Source organism: Phalacrocorax carbo, chromosome 1 (genome assembly GCF_963921805.1).
Source record: "Phalacrocorax carbo chromosome 1, bPhaCar2.1, whole genome shotgun sequence".
Taxonomy (NCBI): Eukaryota; Metazoa; Chordata; class Aves; order Suliformes; family Phalacrocoracidae; genus Phalacrocorax; species Phalacrocorax carbo.
Window position 1 is genome coordinate 68,945,903 of NC_087513.1, and position 19,107 is coordinate 68,965,009.

General features: G+C 40.7%; 1 protein-coding gene across 1 annotated transcript in view; it reads left to right on the forward strand.

Moving 5' to 3' along the window:
* Positions 1–19,107, forward strand: part of CACNA1C (calcium voltage-gated channel subunit alpha1 C) — a 488,452-nt gene that overhangs the window by 332,843 nt on the left and 136,502 nt on the right. The window contains exons 8-9 of the mRNA XM_064458535.1: positions 3,801–3,904; positions 11,497–11,669. Of these exons, the coding sequence (XP_064314605.1) occupies positions 3,801–3,904; positions 11,497–11,669 (277 nt within the window). The remainder of the gene's footprint in view (positions 1–3,800; positions 3,905–11,496; positions 11,670–19,107) is intronic.

The window sequence follows — 19,107 nt, forward strand, 5'->3', positions numbered from 1 at the left end:
GAGTTGTACTGTCCATCCTAGAGACGTAACCTATAACTGAACCTTTTTCTGTTCACTGCAGACAACAGTACATAATATATTTTGAAGACCTTGTTTTCTGCACTCAGTAGTGTGCAAATGGTAACACTCCTGATCTTGTCATGACCCTCTGCAGCTTCTCCATTTCAATAACACAATTAGGAAAAATCAGCTCTAGCACCTAAGTTACGATTGCAGTGAAAGCCTCCAGCTGCAGTCAACAGGACATGTGTATGCATACACATGTGATTAATAGCTACGTATTCACAGAATGATTATAAGTTTCCAGGAAGCTGTTTCAAGCACAGGTGCAAGGTTTTTAATGATAACTGTATGGGATCATTGTTCAGTTGAGGACAGCCCATCCTGGACTTATAGGATACTTCCATTTTGGAGGAAGCATTTCCAGATGTTTGGAAGGATACTAATCTTACCCAATAATTTAATGTTTCTTAAATATTGATACATTGCTGTTACTGTTTTGAGTAAGTCTATATCTTTATTTTCCCTGCAACTTCTGCCAAGCAACCTATATCTCTGCATTTCTCCTGCAGTAATTTTTCAAGAGCAAATAGCAAGCTCGCAACGTACTGTGTCCTTATCAAAGGGTTTTTTAAAACATAATTAAACAAACCCCTGATGTTACATCAACATATACATTCCTGTCACCTCTGGCAGTCCAACAATGTATGGAATAATTTCTACTAAACCAAATCAGATGGGAAAGCACCAAACAAAGGGAATCCAGCAACAGAGAGACAGCAAGTACTCAGCTGTCTGCCAAGTACTGATAGTTTCTCTACGCTTGAGAGGCTATCACTATCTCTGCCTCTCAGCTTTTCTGTTACGTATATGATGGGGCAATAAAAAGGAGACGACAAGCTGACCTCCTAAATGTTCAGTCTGAGAAGTCCCAAATGCTCTGCTGTACCAGAATGCAGGTCTATTTTTTGGGGACTAATTTGTGCTGATGCTAGCTGGTATAATCATTATGCAATCATGCAGGCATTGGGAATAGTGAGAGTACACTATACTCCAGTTATATACTTTACCAGGCCGTGATGGAAGCTTCTTGCCGTCTGAAAATTTCTTCATGCCAGACTAGTACGAAAGGACAGGCACCTGAATTCTGTGCCTGGCACCCTGGCATTTGCTATTTAGGATTCACTTGTATCACAGCTTTGAGAAGTTCTACTTTTCCAACTGACTTTCCCAGCTGACAAAAAAAGCCCTGTTGATAGATAAATACTGTACAGGATGAGGCTTTTTTATCGCCATCTATCATAATTAGAGAGAAGTTGAATCATCATTGTGCCTATGCTGGTAAAGTTGTACAGCAGTTTTTCAAAGTCATCCATACTTATTGTTTGTGTGGATTGCTTTATATAGATAGTGGTGTTCTTTGTAGAAGAGAGAGGATGTTAAGTCTCATTTCTTTACTTAATTCCAGCTTGGGTAGTTACATTTAGCCTGCCTGATTTCTCCACTGTGATTTCGGGTGAATATTTGTTTCCATCTTTATATACCATGATGTTTTATTATCTTTAAAGCACTGATGTGTTTCATACCAGAGGTGTCTACTTTTTGGTCATGTGGGATGAAATGTGTCTTGCGAACATAAAGAATAATTAATATTATTTATAAACTAACTGAACAATTCTACAAGAGTATTCAAAGAGAAACTGGATAATGTGCTTAGGGAATGTTAGAGGGACTCCTGGGTTCCTGAAGAGAGGTGTTCAGTCACTTTCTTCTGACCACCAAATGTCTTAATCCTGTGATGAAGAACCTGATGAACTGTTTTCACAGAGGCAGATTTTGAGCTTTTTTTTTAATGAGTCTACTTCTGTTCAGTCACAGATGAAGGAGCCTTGAGATAGAGTTCTGGGTCAGCCCATTGACTGTGGGCTATTGACAGACAAGGACTTTAGTGACTGTACTTTGAAAAAAAAAATGGGTAATGGACTTCCATCCACAAAGAACTGATCATATTAGTGTTACTCTCCTGCCTTGTCTTACCGAAGGTCTGAAATTCCTTTCCTGAGTTGTTATGAATCTTGAGTCAGATTGCCTCCCCTGAAATATGTCTCAGTGCCCATGTATGGAAGACTATTTCTTCTGTGATCACAACAAATGCTTAGGCTGCAAAGGAGAGAGTGCTTTCCTGGAAGGAGAGGACAACATATGATAAAATTTTCAAAAGCATGGAAAGCAAAGGAACCTCAGCTGCTTTATGCCTTTAGGTACTTTTAAGTCTGCAATTTATGTTCATAAATCATTTTAGTGCTCCTGAAAATGTTAACCACCATCTGTTTCTTTAATGATGCTATGTCTGGCTCAGGAGATAAATGTTTATGAAAAGTAAAGAAGAAGGGACGATGTTATTTTTTATACCATCAGGAAAGAGAGATTCTATTAAATTATCAAGCACTTTTCCAAAATTTTGAACTTTGAGGAGATTTCAAGATTAAAATGGTATTTATGTACTAGATGTTTTTAGAATATATACAGTATGTTATGATGTGCTAGAGTTCCTCTACACATAATACAGGTTCTGGTGCTAAAACAATAGTCTGCCTGCTTCATTTGCAGATTCATATTGTAGTGTGAAAGCCAGCTCTATCCTCATGTCATTCAGTTTATAGTCTCAAAGACTCTGAGTATTCAGTTGTGTAGAAAACACATTTTGAAGGAGAGATTAATCCTTCAGGGAGAGAAAGGAAGTTTGTGAGAAAGCTTTAGAAAACACTTGACCAGGTCAGAACATGGTGGGCCTTGAAAAGGCATTCCTCAAAAGCATCCAGCTACTGCCCTCACTGTGGTGAACTGTGAAGATTACCAATGCATTGCCAAGGAAAGATCAGTATTTGCCCACAGTTACCACATGCTTCTCTCTGAGGTATATGTAGGAAGTAAAAGTGATCTGACAACACACTCTGGCAATGCTTAACAAAAACTAGCAATATTTTCACTGGCAGCAGAGAGTCATACGTATGTACAGTGGTTAGAATAGAAGTCTAGAAGTCACTGGCTGGACCACTTGTGGTCCTGTGAGTAAACTCCATAAAGTGACATTCCGCAACTCTGAGCATCCAAGCAAGTGCTTAATCACTGCCTCTAAGGAAACAGCTAGAGGAAAAAAGCAATCAAAGAGTGGTCACATCAGAAAGAACATACAGAAACACTTGCTATGATTATGTGTAAACCAACCACAGGCTCTGTTTACAAACCTTTCCATCTGTTCCTTTGCCTAATCATTTCTGCTTTCCCTCTCTGTCTTCTAACTTTCCTTCGTCTTTCCAGATGCAGGACGCTATGGGCTATGAGTTACCATGGGTGTATTTTGTCAGTCTGGTCATCTTTGGATCCTTTTTCGTTCTAAATCTGGTTCTTGGTGTGTTGAGCGGGTAAGCTGACAGTTTTGGTGTCCTTTTTCCAATGCTACAGGGCAAGACTCCATAATAAGGGTTCTTCCCTGTCACCAGGATTCTTTCAGAGGGATTAAAAATCTGAATCCAAGGAAGCTTCCCATCAGCTCTCAAATATCTTGACAAAATGTTCAAATATTGCAAATAACAATACAGGTAACAAAAGAGGTGTTATTCTCTGACAAAGAATTTCAACCTCAGGGCATTCAAAATCGCTAATGTTAACCTGTCGTAAATTTTCAACAAACTGGCTATTGAAAATCCTACTGCTGGTGACTTGGGATCTCTTTGGCTGGAGCCTTGCAGTGCTCAGAATCTGAGCTTGTCTCACTAATTATCATTCCACTCTTCCAGGTCAATGATGCCATAGGAAGGGACTGGCCCTGGATCTATTTTGTTACACTAATCATCATAGGGTCATTTTTTGTACTTAACTTGGTTCTCGGTGTACTTAGCGGGTAAGCAGTACCAGGAAAATGTTTTATTATTGTTTATTTTTTAAAATTTGTATTTCTATTCCTACTCTCTGGTTACCAAAACAACGGGCAGTGGCGGGTTGATTTCAGGAACCTTAATAGAAGGCCTAGGCTATTGCTGTGTCAGTAGCAAAATATGGGATTCCTAATGGCATGGAAGGAGTTTTTTGACTAAATCAAAGGAATACAAGACAACTCTTTGGCTGTAACTTGTTCCTCTACCTAAAACCTCTACCTGTACTCTATGCGAAGAGGACAACACTATTCTCCCCTGTGGGCGAAGCATACCATTCACCATAGAAGAAGGGGATTATAGTAAAATCTCTGGAAGAGTCAGTGGGATTGATGGAGGAATGAGAGCATGAGGCAAATCCCTTCACATTTGTGGGATGAGATTCCTGCCAAATTATGTCTTCTTACATGAGAAATTTTCACTTTGCTTGGTATCTCAAAAGCACAAACTAATGGAAGATTATTTTCCCTGGAGAGTGTCTTGGGCACGTTTCTTCTTCAATAAGCACATCTCCTCTGTTGTGCGGATTACAAGCCTAGCATGATGCAGGGAGAAAAGATCATTTCCCTCTGACCTTTTCTAAGGATGAACAGAGAAGCAGGAGAATTCCTTCTAGTGTTTAAGCACCCCTAAGACATTGAGACATTTAGCTGTATTTCAGTCCTGCAGTATAACCCTCACTGCAAAGCATCATTTTAGTAGCTTTGATTAAAACAATTGATATTGTCCCCAGTAGTTAAAAACTTTACTGCCCCTAGGCAGCCACATAATTAGAGGAACCAAGCCAGCAAACATTCCTCGCAAGATTTTTAAAAGAAGTTCTAGAATTAGGCTACTAATTCCATACTTGGGCATGACTGGGTGCCTACAGCCATTCTAGGTACCTGGATAAATATGGTATGAGGATTTTTATGCATCCCCTTTTCCTTTGTTTCTAACATCCTGCCTCCTTTAATGAGCTCTAAATGAATTTGGTCAGAGCCTGCACCTGTTGCCTGAGTAGGCAGCCCTGAAATCCCCGTCTTTTAATCATAAGAAAAATGATCTCTGAGCAGGAGAGAGGACTTGATGCCTCACAGAAATTATGTCCTCAGTACTTGGGCCAACAACATAGGAAGGGGCAGTAGTAGGACTAGAGAAGAGGATCCACCATTGGCCATCCTGCAAAGAGCCGGGTAATACCAGATCAACAGGAGGTGTTACTACTATCTTCATTATTCCATTGAAGGAGACATGCAGCTAGAACAGCTGCTGCAAAGAGAAGGGCTTCCAAGCAGTAACTGGAGAAGGAAAAATCCCCAGTAATGAAGTGTGAGGCAATGGTCTATGTTTGGATATCTGGAGAGTGATACTCGGTACAATTTCAAAATGTAAGCTCCTCATTTCTCCAGGTGGATACTCCAGTCAGCAGGTACAGATGTCAGCAGTAGTGGAGGATAATGCCAAGCCAACAGAGGGAAAGTGATGTGTTGTATCAGAGGTGCACTCAAGATATAAGATATTGGTTAATGATTATCTAGTATCTGGTTGGATAAAGAGTGCCTGTGAGCCCAGCCCTGAGGAGTGCATACTGTTGAAGCAGTGCTGATTCAATTTACCCACACTTGGATTTGGGTCTGTACATAATAAAAAATCAAATTTCCTCTCTCTTTCATTTTTCAACACAAGAAAGTGTTTTGGGGCCTAGATCTTCCACCTCCTGACATACTGCAGCTAGACCACCACAGCTAGTGGTAAGGAAATGGAAACAATCTGTAGAGAGAACTGAAATCAAAGATGAAGTTCACCTTGTTTAAGCTGTGAGTCACTCTTTCTGGCTGTGTTCACAGTGTTATGACAACTGCACTGTTTCTGCAAAATTTTTCCCAACTGGAGAAAGTAAAAAGAAACTTAAGAATTTGCATCCATTAAAAAACACAGAAATGATGGGGGAAATGTTCCACATTTTCTCTGGGTTAAACAAGCAGTTCTTAAACAATTAAATTCCTAAAGCAGTTCTAAATTGTGCTGAGTTGCAAAGTGTCATCACTTTGCAGATTCAGCTTTTTTTCTAGACACTTGCTATTGCTATTAGTCTGATCTATGTAGATGATCCACCTGTCTGTTCTGTGTAGATACAAAGCAGAATTCCTGGGAATCTTTGTACATCCATTCTGGAAATCTCCAATTTCTTCTTATTTATTTATCTCAGGAACTTCACCAAGCATGTCGTGTAGGTAGACTTTGTCAATGATAGATTAGCTTAGGTTTTTTAATCACTTCTGAATACGTAAGTGTAATTAATTGTACTCACAAAGACACTTTGATTGCACCTGCAAAATCAAATGCTGAGTTCTGCTCTGCCTAAAGAGCTCATTTGTAATTTGTTTTTGCTAAGGTATGTCATCCACTCATGGTCCTCCTGGTGAATTTACTAGTCACATGCTAAACTAAATAGTATGACAGAGTATTCATGTTTAGAGCTATAATCCTCTTCCTGTCTTGACTGAGCACAATATAAAATTCCTGTATTCCAAAGGAAATATCCAGTCAACATATCACACAGTAGATCTCCTGAAGCCCAGGCAAAAGGATTCCACATCTTTACTGTGAGCAGTGAAGTCCCTCTTAGAGGTCTCTTGAGATCAGAGATGTTCCACATCTGCATTATCTGTTTCAGTCAGTTAGTGAGGAAAAAAAAATTCGGCAATGTGGGTTCAACTTTCAGACATGCATGCCTAAGGGTATAAATTCACATTTCTTTTATATTTTGCTTAGCAGTGATCCAAATTGCAGGGCACAGGCCAAGCAAGCAGTTGCCTAGGGCACATGGAGGGCAGGAGAAGAGCCTTTTCTTCTGCTTTGAGAGGATCCTGGAAAACCCAGGTGGCTCCTTTTGATGTTGTTACTGTCAAGGAAGGCAAATGGAAGGCTAGCTATGGTCATAGCTCCTCCTGGAGCAGTCTGTGACCTTTCAGGACTTCTTCCTGGTCTTCTGTCCCCTCTTCCAACCCTTCCCATTCCTTGGTGTATTTGTCAGGGTGGATGATATTTGAAGCCTTGTGCTGTACTTCTAGTACTAAGCAAGAGTTCTGAACTGCCAGAATTCTGCAGGTTTGCTCACTTTCCATCACTCCTTTAAATGTGAGAAATCATATTGAGATCAGACATAGACAAAATTACCTCTATTCCATCATCAGGGTGGACATGAAAAATTTTCTTCTGGAACAGCACAGGATACAGAGCTGGGTGTTTATGATCTTGACCCACTCTAACCTCACACAGAGAAAAAATGTCTCCAGAATACTCTGCTTTTTGGTATCCCCACTGTCAGATATATCTCATAATTTTCTGGTAGAAACAAAGTGTTACAAACTGAATTCTGGTAAAAACAACCAGATTCACTGACTCTTAAACTGATGTTCTTTTGTTCACTGACAAGAGACAGATTGTTTGGTAGTTCTGGAAGCCTTTGTCAATCCTAATCTGATGTGATACTGCAGTCTTTTTTGAGAAGGCCACCTCCAGACTCAAGATGGCACTTCCATCAGAAATCTTATTAGGTCCTTGGCCTCCCTGCTGAAACTGCAAACAATGACCATTTATTGCCAACTGCGATAGAGGCAGAGGTAATGTGCACAGCTGCCTGCAGTAGGACCTGGACTGAGATCACCAACTCATTTCACATGGGATGGTAAATGACCAGTGGTAGCAATTATTGATTGAGAACAACATTTGCCTGAGTACAGCCTGGCATTCCACAAGGGAAGTGGTTCGAACTGCATTAGCAATTTCCTGAGCCACCTGTTCTCAATGTTTTAATGTTAGTAGGGCATAGAAATTAAGATAATTTAAATAAGTTGTCATCTTTGGAGAGTCATCATGTGGAATATCATACATTGTACAAAGGAGAAAGACATGCATTTGCAGATCATTTGGACTAGGCAATCACAGTATTTTCAGTTGTGCCATTAAAAAGTTAGGTAATAAATTCACTCCTATGCAGATGGGTAGTGTAAAGACATCATACTAAAATCTCACCTTGGTTTAGTCAGCTCTCCCCCCAGCCCAAGTCCCATTTGAGAGAGGCAATAAGCAGGGACTGAAAAGACCTAACTAGATATGCAACTTAGGTGCGTCTAATATAAATGAGCCATTTCAGTGCACAGCAGGAGTTCCACTTTTGCTGTGCTGGGCTGTTTCATAGAATCATAGAACAGAATCATAGAATGGTTTGGGTTGGAAGGGACCTTTACAGGTCATCTGGTCCAACTCCCCTGCAGTGAACAGGGACATCTTCAACTAATCAGGTTGCTCAGAGCCCCGTCCAACCTGACCCTGAATGTTTCTAGGGATGGGGCCTCCACTACCTCTTTGGGCAACCTGTGCCAGTGTTTCACCACCCTCATTGTAAAGAATTTTTTCCTTAAATCCAGTCTAAATGTACCTTCCTTTAGTTTAAAACCATCACCCCTTGTCCTGTCACAACAGGCCTTGCTAAAGAGGTTGCCCCTACCCTTCCTATAGTCCCCCTTTAAGTACTGGAAGGCCACAATGAGGTCTCCCCACTGCCTTCTCTTCTCCAGGCTGAACAACCCCAGCTCGCTCAGCCTGTCCTCATACAAGAGTGCTCCAGCCCTTGGATCATTTTTGTGGCCTCCTCTGGACCCGCTCCAACAGTTCCATGTCCTTCTTGTGTTGAGGGCTCCAGACCTGGATGCAGTACTCCAGAAGGGGTTTCACCAGAGTGGAGTTGAGGAGCAGAATCAGTTCCCTCGACCTGCCGGCCATGCTTCTTTTGATGCAGCCCTGGATACGGTTGGTCTTCTGGGCTATGAGCGCACCTGGTTGGCTCATGTCCAGCTTTTCGTCCACCAGTACTGCTCTCCATCTCTTCATCTCCCTGCCTGTACTGATATTGGGGCTTGCCCCAGCCCAGGTGCAGGACCTTGCACTTGGCCTTGTTGAACCTCATGAGGTTCTCACAGGCCCACCTCTCCAGCTCGTCCAGGTCTCTTTGGATGACACCCCGTCCTTCTGTTGTGTCAACTGCACCACTCAGCTTGGTGTCATCTGCAAACTTGCTGAGGGTGCACTCAATCCCACTATGTCATTAATGAAGATATTAAACAGTACTGGTCCCAGTACGGACCCTTGAGGGACACCACTCATCACCGGTCTCCATCTGGACATTGAGCCATTGACCACCACCCTCTGGATGCAACCATCCAGCCAGTTCCTTATCTACTGAACAGTCCACCCATCAAATCCGTATCTCCCCAATTTAGAGAGAAGGATGCTGTGGGGGACCGTGTCAAATGCACTGCAGAAGTCCAGATAGGTGACATCCATAGGTCTTCCCTTGTCCACTGATGTAGTCACGCCATCATAGAAGGCCACCAGGTTGGTCAGGCAGGACTTACCCTTGGTGAAGCCAAGTTCATGATGTTTTCCACTTTGGTTTCTAAAACAGTTCCTTGCAAGTTATATCCATGCAAATATAAATTGTTCTCACTTGGAGTTGAGGGCTCGGTCTTTTTCAAAATTTTACCTATTTGTCCTAGATTCTTAAAAAAACCAGTCTAGGAGCCAACTATTGAAATATTGGGATTTGATTTATCAAACAGGTGTAATAATTTATAACTTCATTCAGTAATTTTATTTTTCTTTGAGAGTTACTTTATTATTTTGGATAAGGCATTATGTGAGACCCAGAGGAGAGATGTTATTGAAGCAGAAAATATAAATAGTATTGATTGGATTTTTTAAAAAATTCTTTGTACAGCTTTTATTATTGTTGTTGGGGGGTTGTTTTTTGTTTTACATTTTAAATAGCAAAATATCACTCCCAGCATGAGAAAACTTGTTTTTTTCATTCTTGCTGTGCTTGCAGTAGCTGTTTCTGCCTTGTGGTTAAGTTTGGTCCCAGGGTTGATCAGGGACCTTCGAGCCTGAGAAACCAATGATTCTCTTCTTCATTTCCACCTTCATTATTACAGTCCCATAGGGTGGGCTGAACCCTCAGCAATGTGACAGGGGCGAAGATCACGCAAACATACTTTGTCACATACTTTGGTTTGAAATGAAGGCATCATCCTACTTTCATTCTGCAGCAGAGCTGGTTTTGAGCACAGCTCATAATATTAAAAGTCTGATCCAAAGCCTGTGAAGCCAACCGAAATCTTTCAGTGGGTCTTGGACCAGACTGGAGGGAAGTACTTCACCATCACTGTTAGAAACTCACCTCCATCTCAGTTGCTTGAGAACACTTCACATGGCAGAAATTAATATTTTGGATAGGATTTTCATAATCCTGATATTATCCCACCAAAGTTAGTGTTAGGTTTCCTATCAGGTTTTGCAGGAGCAAACCTAAGACAAATATTAGGTGAAGTTTGTTGTTTTCTATTTAATCCACTCATTGCTTACAGTCATCAGCAAGGGTAATGAATAATGCACTGGAGGGAATCTCTTTATCTCTCATTTCTAGACAGAAGGGCTATATTATCTGCTCTGTGTGCCTTATATAGTGAACTGCTTCAGCAGATATAAGACAATACTTAAGTACTCTTGGTCCAGCACTTTTCTCAATCATTAAGCTTACTTTTTGAAATACAAGCGTTAAAACCTGGTTTAGAAGCACAGAGGAGTCTCTAAATGGAGGTAGGTCAGCATTTCTAGAAAAAAAAATGCAGTATAGGCATCTCCAAAAGAGAGGAAGAAATGGCATCGTAGCCAAAAAGAAGGCAAAGCAAGCACCCAGGTTCATAACTAAGCAACATTAAATTCTTATTGCTATGCCCTCTGTTTTAAGCCTATATTCCCAACAGTGGTCTTCCATAGAACTATCAAATGCCAACACTAGTTCACTTTCTGGCAGAACCTATCAGTTTTGTCTACCCATAATCTATTGTGATTTTCTACCCAGCTTGAGATTTGAAAAATATTTTAATGTCCTGAATACTGAAAGTCTGCAGTAAGACATCAAGACCTGAATTTTCAAATATATTGTGCCGTACGGCGGGTGAAATTGCCCATAATTAAGAGTGTACAGGATTGTGAGTACCATTATTTACACTTACAATTAACCCAATTTAGTTGCGATTACACACGTAATCTTAAGGACAGATTGAAACCTGGCTAAAAATTAGAGCCACCAGCTCACTCTCCAGATGTCAGATTATTGTCAAACAGTTCATCATTTAATAAAACTAACTATTATTCCTATAGATATTTAGGGATAACTGCCAGAAAATATTAAGTGGTAAAGAATATTAGAAATTATATGGTATTGTACATCAGTGTTACGTATGTGCTTTATTTGAATTGTCAAATGTTGAGAATGAAAGGATTAAAAAAAGGTATTTTTTCCTAAGCATTGGTAAAAATGTGGACACTCCAGCTGTTTCACATGTGTATCTAGCAAGGATAATCCATTCATGTGTCTGTCTTGAAAGAATAGAGAAAGCTGGGTGTGCTACACTGGATGTGGAGACTTTCTAGTGGAAATCAATCTAACCCATTGTTTTTCAATCTCTTCCTTCCCTCCGCCCATGTCCTCTCCCTCCCTCCCTCTTGCTAGGGAGTTTTCCAAAGAAAGAGAGAAGGCTAAGGCTCGGGGTGATTTCCAGAAGTTACGGGAAAAACAACAGCTAGAGGAGGATTTGAAGGGATACTTAGACTGGATAACTCAAGCAGAAGATATTGACCCAGAAAATGAAGATGAAGGCATGGATGAGGAGAAGCCTCGGAACAGTAAGCAATTTTTTTTTCCTATGTGTGTTTCTCTCTTTCTGTGTTTTTAGCAAGGGAGCCCGTGCTCACCTGCTCTAGTGCTGAGACTGCTTATAGGGAAGAATAAGTTCTTCCTGAGACTCTCACTATGCTTATACATGATTCCAGTTTAATTCCTGTAGGAAACTCTTAGAGGGAGGAATACATGTACATTAATTTGTATTGTTCTGCAGATCCTCAATTTCTTGCTTGTGGTGCTGACATAAAATCCTGTTATGAAACAGAAAAAAGATCAATACTTTCTGTTAGAAGTCCACTACTGGGATAAGTTTTAAAATATACATCTGTCTCCTATTCATTTATTTAATTGTAGTTCAGTGTTGCGGGCTGTTGACACATGGTTAATTACTTTGAAAGCAAAGGTTTCTAGGCAAAGCAGTGCTACAGTATGGGAGAAGGGCCAAATCAGCCCTGCTGTACATTAAGTGGTCCATCTGTAACTCTGTTGAAATCAGTGGCATTGTGTTTGCTTCTGCCAGGCTGGAATTAAGCTCTCAGACATTTCTTGTAAGGGGATTAGCTCTCACTCTTCTATTCTGGAGTTAAGAAGAAGTTTGCGCAAAGTGAGAATTCACCAACTATCTCTTCTTATTAGAAATCCTGAAGAAGGAAGGGCTTGAAGAATGCAGTGATTCCCTACATTTTATTAGCTTCTTTGAATCTTCTCCTTCCAGCTCCTTTTTTACCAATACATGCTGTGTAACACTTCAGAAACCCCTAGCAGTTATCAATGCAGGTGATGCACTTGGGGAATGTCAGAGTCTGAACCTTTAGACAGTTACACAGCTGTTAATGGACACTGGCTCTACTCTTAACTTTCATTATAGAAACCTGCATTTCCCTAGTTTGGTTTTAGAAGACGTGAACCATTTCCCTGGAGATCACCCTTTCTACCAAACAAGCAAAGTCCATGGGATGATCCAATCAGAAACATGTTCTAGTAATAGGAAGATTGGAAAAGTTGTGCCTACAGAGTAAAACAAGATTTGTATCAGATGCTCATTATATTCTGGGGAGTAAGTAGTACTCCCTGTTGCTGCCAGAACATTTAAGTTCTTTTAGACAAAAAAGTGGGGTCAATAGCATCAGGTCATACCCATGATATTTGGGTATCTGGACTTGAAGGAGTCACTAGAGTGACCTGCTCAGACTTTCCCAAACTGAGTTATTTTTATTTTTGTGTTGGTGCTTCATAGGGCATGTAGCCTAATTTCACAATTTATCCTCAGTAATCACTCAGAAATTAATTTATTATTCATGGCCAAAATTTGCTGCTCTGAAGCACATAATATATGGAAGGTGATGTCTGGTGATCCAAATTATTTTCTTTGTAGATAGAATTTCCCATTTAAAAAAAAAAAAAACAAACCAACCCAAACATTACTGCAGTGGTCTCTGGTTGGTATACTTATATGACATCTGAGTAGGGAGGCCAAGGACTGGGTTGACACACAATTCCACTGAAGTCACCAGGAGGCTTTCCCTTGACTTCAGTAGGAATTGAGTCATGTTTATCACATTTTCTTTTAGGGCCATGCCTGCTAAAGAAAAGTGTGGCCATACTGGTAAGGTAGTATGATGAGAACCTGCCTTGGTTACTAGCAGATTTGAAGTTTTTCCTTTTTAATTTAACATAATGCTGCCTTCGTAAAAGAGTTGTGGACTATGTCAGATATAGATTCATTGCATGTGCTGCAGGGTGGTATCGATCCACATTTGAACTAACAAGCTCCTTTTATGGGTGGTGATGATAAGAGCTGAAATATAACGTATCTTCAGCTTGCTTTCAGTTCTTCCTGTCCAGTTTAATAAGGTGAGTTTTGTAGGACAAGGATTATAAAATCAGTCCTCTTACATCTCACAAGTTCTCAAGAGTTTCTCAGAGTTGGCTGTTAATGACAGAATGACGTACTATTAGCAAACTAACTTGTTACCCATTTCTTTTCCAAACTAATAATGAATACAGTGTCCCTCTTTATAAGGAGTCGCATAGGAAAGACAAAGGCTAATGGGTCCAGTTACTCCTGGGAACATTCCCGTTGGTTACGAGAGGAAAAATTTTCACAATGAGAACAATCAGACATTGGAATAATCTCCCCAGGGAAGTGGTGGATTCCCCAACACTGGTCACTTCTAAGATTTGGCTGGACAGGGTGCTGGGCCATTTTGTCTAGACCGTGTTTTTGCTAAGAAATACTGGGCTAGATGAGCCTTGAGGTCCCCTCCAACCTGGTATTCTGTGATTCTATGATTCAATGCCGTTTTTTCCAAGTGTCAGGTCTAAGGGCAGTGGTTTCTAACCAGTCCCTACTACACAGTACATCATTCTCTGTGACATTGTGGCTTTGAGTCACATTATCTGTTTTTGTTACATGACAGACCAGGCTTGGGAACAGATGTCTGCAGTGCTTATTTCTATACAGTAGAATTGCGCCTCTGTGGAGGTGAATTGCCCAGGATGTGAAGGAAGGCTGTGGATTGATTTTGGCCAGGTAGTGGGGACGATGGTCATGCTAACAAAAGTGTCTGCACCAGAGAATAGCAGAGGCCAAGCAAACAGGTCACTCCATGAAGTTTATTTACCTATTCTTCTGACATATGTGCCCCATCTAGAGCAGGCTGTTGATAGCAAGATTCTTCTTAGCACCTGTAGCCTGTATCTATGAATGCTAAATAATTAACCTGTCTTCTAGTTTTGGTGTACTATCCAGTGAGGTACCTTGGCCTTCTTCCAGCCATAGGCTTTTTTGAGTAGGGAAGTAAAGGGTCTCTGTGCTGCCATCCTCTGGTGAGGAAGCAAATAGCCTCTGGATACAGAGACTGCCCCATCCCGAAGCCAATAAAACACCTATACACATGCCCCTACCTTGCAGAGCTGTGGAGCTTACATTCTGGCCTTTTGTATTGTATACCTCGCCTCTTTTTTTTTTTTTTTCCAGTAGGCTGTTGTATTTACTTTTGCACAGTTCCAGGTACTGTATCGTTTAAGTTCTGTATTATTTCTTGATACTTCCGAATTTCAATCTTTGTTCATGTGACAAGTGACAATGTATTTGCAAAGCCAAATAGCTTGCAGGTATCCTCTCCTAAGATGTCATACTCCCTTCAATGATTGACATACTTATCTGTCATGTATGTCACATGGAAAGAAACTGGTGGTTTACTTACTGTACCTACCTATGTGGTTCTACATCTGTCTTATCCTACTGCCTACGAACATACCTTCTGCAGAACCATCTCAACCCACTCAGGTGCTGGGGACTAGTTTACTAACCAGCTCTGATAAGGCCTGTCTGCTCTCCTGAAGCTGTCACATTGCAGCTGTACTGCTCCTAGGGCTTGACAGATATCTGCTAGAAAACAGGTTCAATGGACACTGTGTAACAAAATCAAACAGAGAAGTAGAGACCCTGTCCTTAATGGCTTCAGCTTAAGGTAATACCATAGAAAAGGTACCATGAGTAAGTGACAGGGTGTTTTATTTGGGTTTTGTCTGTTTGTTTGTTTCTTTGTATTATCTACTGTGTTGAATGTTTTGGCATTCATGCCAGCAGCCAATCACCAGTAGGGTTAAACTGAGGGAGAAAGATAGTATTAATTTTCTTTCAAAAACCATCTACAAAATAAGCTCCAACTATAAGGGACAGGTAGCACAGCAGTTCAGGCACAGCTGTAAATGCCCTCAGGAATCCCTTTGGCTTGATTGCCCCCAAGACATTTGAGTCCCACCTACTAGCTGTGCTGAGCTTGCATTGCTGGTGGTCCAATGTCTTCCTCGTCTTCTTGTGTTTAGCTCTTGCTGAAAGAGCTCAGATGCCTCATATGAGGCTTCAGAGTGCTTCTCTCAAGTCCTCTTCAAAGCTCACTGCCTCCTGTCTCTAGTACAATGTCCTGAACTACACAGAAGAGTGTTACTGCCCCTTTCCAGAACACTTTGTTCAGTAATGAATTAATTAATAATGCTGACTTTTAAGGTATCAGCCCTGACCCTTTCAGATAACAATTCACTGAAGTGCACAGGGCAGTTCAGACCTCCCAAAGCTGTTGGTTTAGCTTGACAAACTTTGGGGGATGCCTTTGCATCACTCATATTGCACAGATACTCGAGAGCTGTGGGCTCCTGCCTGAACTCTGATAGTGAATCACACCATCACTTTTTGTTTCAGTTTCCCCTTGGAGGTAGTTTGGAGGTTTAGGGATTATTTTATTTTTTTTTTTATAAAGAGTATCACAGGACTTCAGAAGTTTAATTAAAATATACTTCTTAAGCTAGAGTCTCAGCTAATGTAAACTCTGAGATTCAGCAGTTTACACCATCTGGGCTCTGACCCAGGTAGTCTACCTAAACTGAATCATCCCAAACACAGAGAACATATGTTTCCAGTCTCTTCTCTGTCCTTGGCTGCAGAGGCAGGTTTTGCTGTCATCTTACTCTGTATAGAGGGCTGCCTGTCTGTCAGCGTGGGAATTGCTTCCTTAAAACAAAGAACACAAGGTGAAAGGGAAGAGAAATTCACTTGCATCCCCATTTAGTTTGACTGCCTGTGCCTGTTCTTAGGGCACCATCGGTCATATTTTGTATATGCCACTGCTTTCCTGAAGCTGTCAAACCTTACCCTAAGTCTCATTGGGACTCTACAGCCCTTAATGAAACGGTCAACAAGTCCAAGGACTACAATGAGACTCTTAGTGGAGGAAAGGGTGAGAAAGAAAGATAAATGCAGCCAGAGTCTGCCAATCTATGCAGCCTTTAGCTGATGGTCTCCACAGTAGAGGTCTTGGCATTCTTCTGAGGCAGTTTATTATCAGTCATCTCTCACATGCGTTGAGGGGCATTCACCCAGCAGGCTGAATTCATTCTCTGTGTTCTGGAAAGTGCATGCTTAAGGTGGTTTTTCCTTGTTATTTGCAAACATGATTTTGCCATTATGGCAGATGTAAGGTGGAAAATGTGAATGGGCTTCTGGGGGCTGTTTGTGTTGATGGCTTTCTTCTATGCACTTCCCTTGATGGGGCTTCCACACAGGAAGAAAACGTTAATTTGACAGAAGAGAGAAACACATGTCATGGCACAAAACAGCTACTCAAATTCAAAATTACATGATAGCAAAGAGAACCATCCCTCCTGTTGCCACAGTAACTGGGAATTTGCCCTTTTTTTCTTTTTACTTCCTGAGAGTGGTCTGGAATACATCTGTGCTGCTGTGGGCAGAGGCAGGAAACCTCAATCCAACCCAGATTTTCTTCCTATTGAAATTAGTTGGCAAAATTCCCATTGACTGCACTGGGATCAAGCAAAAGCTGTGAATGGGCAGGGAGAAGTAATTTGATGTTTCTGCCTGCTCAGATTTTGCCCTCCCTATGTTTCCCTCTATTTCAGTTCTATTTGATGCTGCTGTCCGCAATGTGAGTATGACCACATTTATGTCAATAGGGTCCCTAAGAGTAACAGAGCCAACTGCTTGGTCTGGGATCTAGTAACAAAGGCATTCTGTGATTCAAGGCAACTCATTCTTCTAGTTAAGTCATATCCAAGATAGTAGTGTAAATTCAAGGGCTGATCTGCAAGTAGCTCACCCTACAAAAATGTAATCTCTGTTTAGTTTGACTGCCTGTGGCAGTCCTTAGGGCACCATCGGTCATATTTTGTATATGCCACTGCTTTACTGAAGCTCTCAAACCTTACCCTAAGTCTCATTGGGACTCTACAGCCCTTAATGAAATGGTCAACAAGTCCAAGGACTACAACGAGTATGATTAGATATCATACTCCAGACCTCTATTGTAATGGGACTGATGGCTGTAGATAATCAGGTTTTCATGTAACACAGCAGAAAAAGCAATAGAAATCAATGTGTTGCCTTTCAAAATAATATAACAATTCTTCAGACAGTACATTAAATAATGAAAGGTATGGGAGCGGAGTTGACTGTACGTGCAGATTTATACCTCTGTTAAAGTGGGAATTGAAAGTGCCCTACTGAAGACAGAAAGTACAGAAGTACAGGCAAGTTCTAAAATAGGTAAAAAAACCAAAGTGTTTAAAAAGAAATAGTCTTGAATCTTCACCTTCAGAGCAATTATTGTAGTGCCTTAGTGACCTGTGGAAATGTTTGTTAACATTTGTGTTCACTGCCTCTAAGGAATCAACTGCAATCTAACTTTTCTGTGGACCATAGATTTTGTCTCACTCCTACAAGCAGTGTTCCTTGTGAACAGCACTAGTCATGACTAGGCAGTAGAGTATATTTAATCACTTATGAGAGCCTTCCCTAGAAGAAAATTATTTTGAGACAGGGAAGAAGTTTTGAGCTGCAAAAGTAAAACTTCTAGAAGATATTGGGACCTCTTGGACCACTAGAACTTTTGGAAGATCTGTGTCTTTCATGGAAACACCTTGTGCTTCTGAACATCAGGACAGAAATGAGAACAGGAGGACTGATGGTTCGAACAGGAGGACTGATGGTTCAAACAGGAAAAGACAAGAATTTGAGATCACTAGAAATAGAAGCCTCAGTTATTTCAACCCAAACAGGGTTTTGTTTCGAAGAGATCCAATAGTATTTTGACTCCATTACATAACAGGAACAAAAGCATGACCACCTTTCTCTAAAAGTTCAGGCTTTTTAGGATTTATCTATTCAATTCCTGTTGATTTGACTTTTTTTTTTGCAAAGTCAGCTTTTATATCATAAGGACACTCCGTTGATTTCAGTGAGACTATGTACCAAATACTTTCAATTGACTTTAATGAAAGTTGTCACTAAATCCTGTGCAACCCTTTGGAAAAGTTAGCCGTTTGAAGCTGTTGGCTAGAGAGAGTTTTGTGTACAGATCTAATCAAGATACCAAGATAAAAGAACACTAACCTGCTCAAATTTTACATTTAGTCATTTCGTATGTCAGCTTGCTCTGTGGCTTCTGAATCATGTGCTTAGTGTACTGACAAGGAAGTAGCTTACTACTTTCAGCCTGAAAAAATAGCATGGCACTATGAGGTAATGTCTAAGGCAAAGTACATAACAGGGTTTTCAAAGGCTTGGTTATAGGCTAAAATTTCAGAGTCGCCTAAAAAACTCTTGGTCCATTTCTGTGATGAAATTTAATGGGAATGCACAGCTAGGGAATTAACATGGAAGATGCAGAGGGGAAAATGAGAAAGAGAGTTTATTTACAAGATGTCTGTTTTAAATGCAGTCTTGACCATCACTTCCTTAAAACTCATGTCTTCTTAGTCTACAAGCAAAAAGATTGTGTACTGAGTTAATTTGTGCTTCCTATTTAACAGACCACATTTAAAGCAGACTTGAACTTGTTCATTGACAGCAAGTCAGTTCACCCTGATTTATTCTAGTTTCATCCGCAGAATTCATCCAAATGTATTTCACATACACATGGA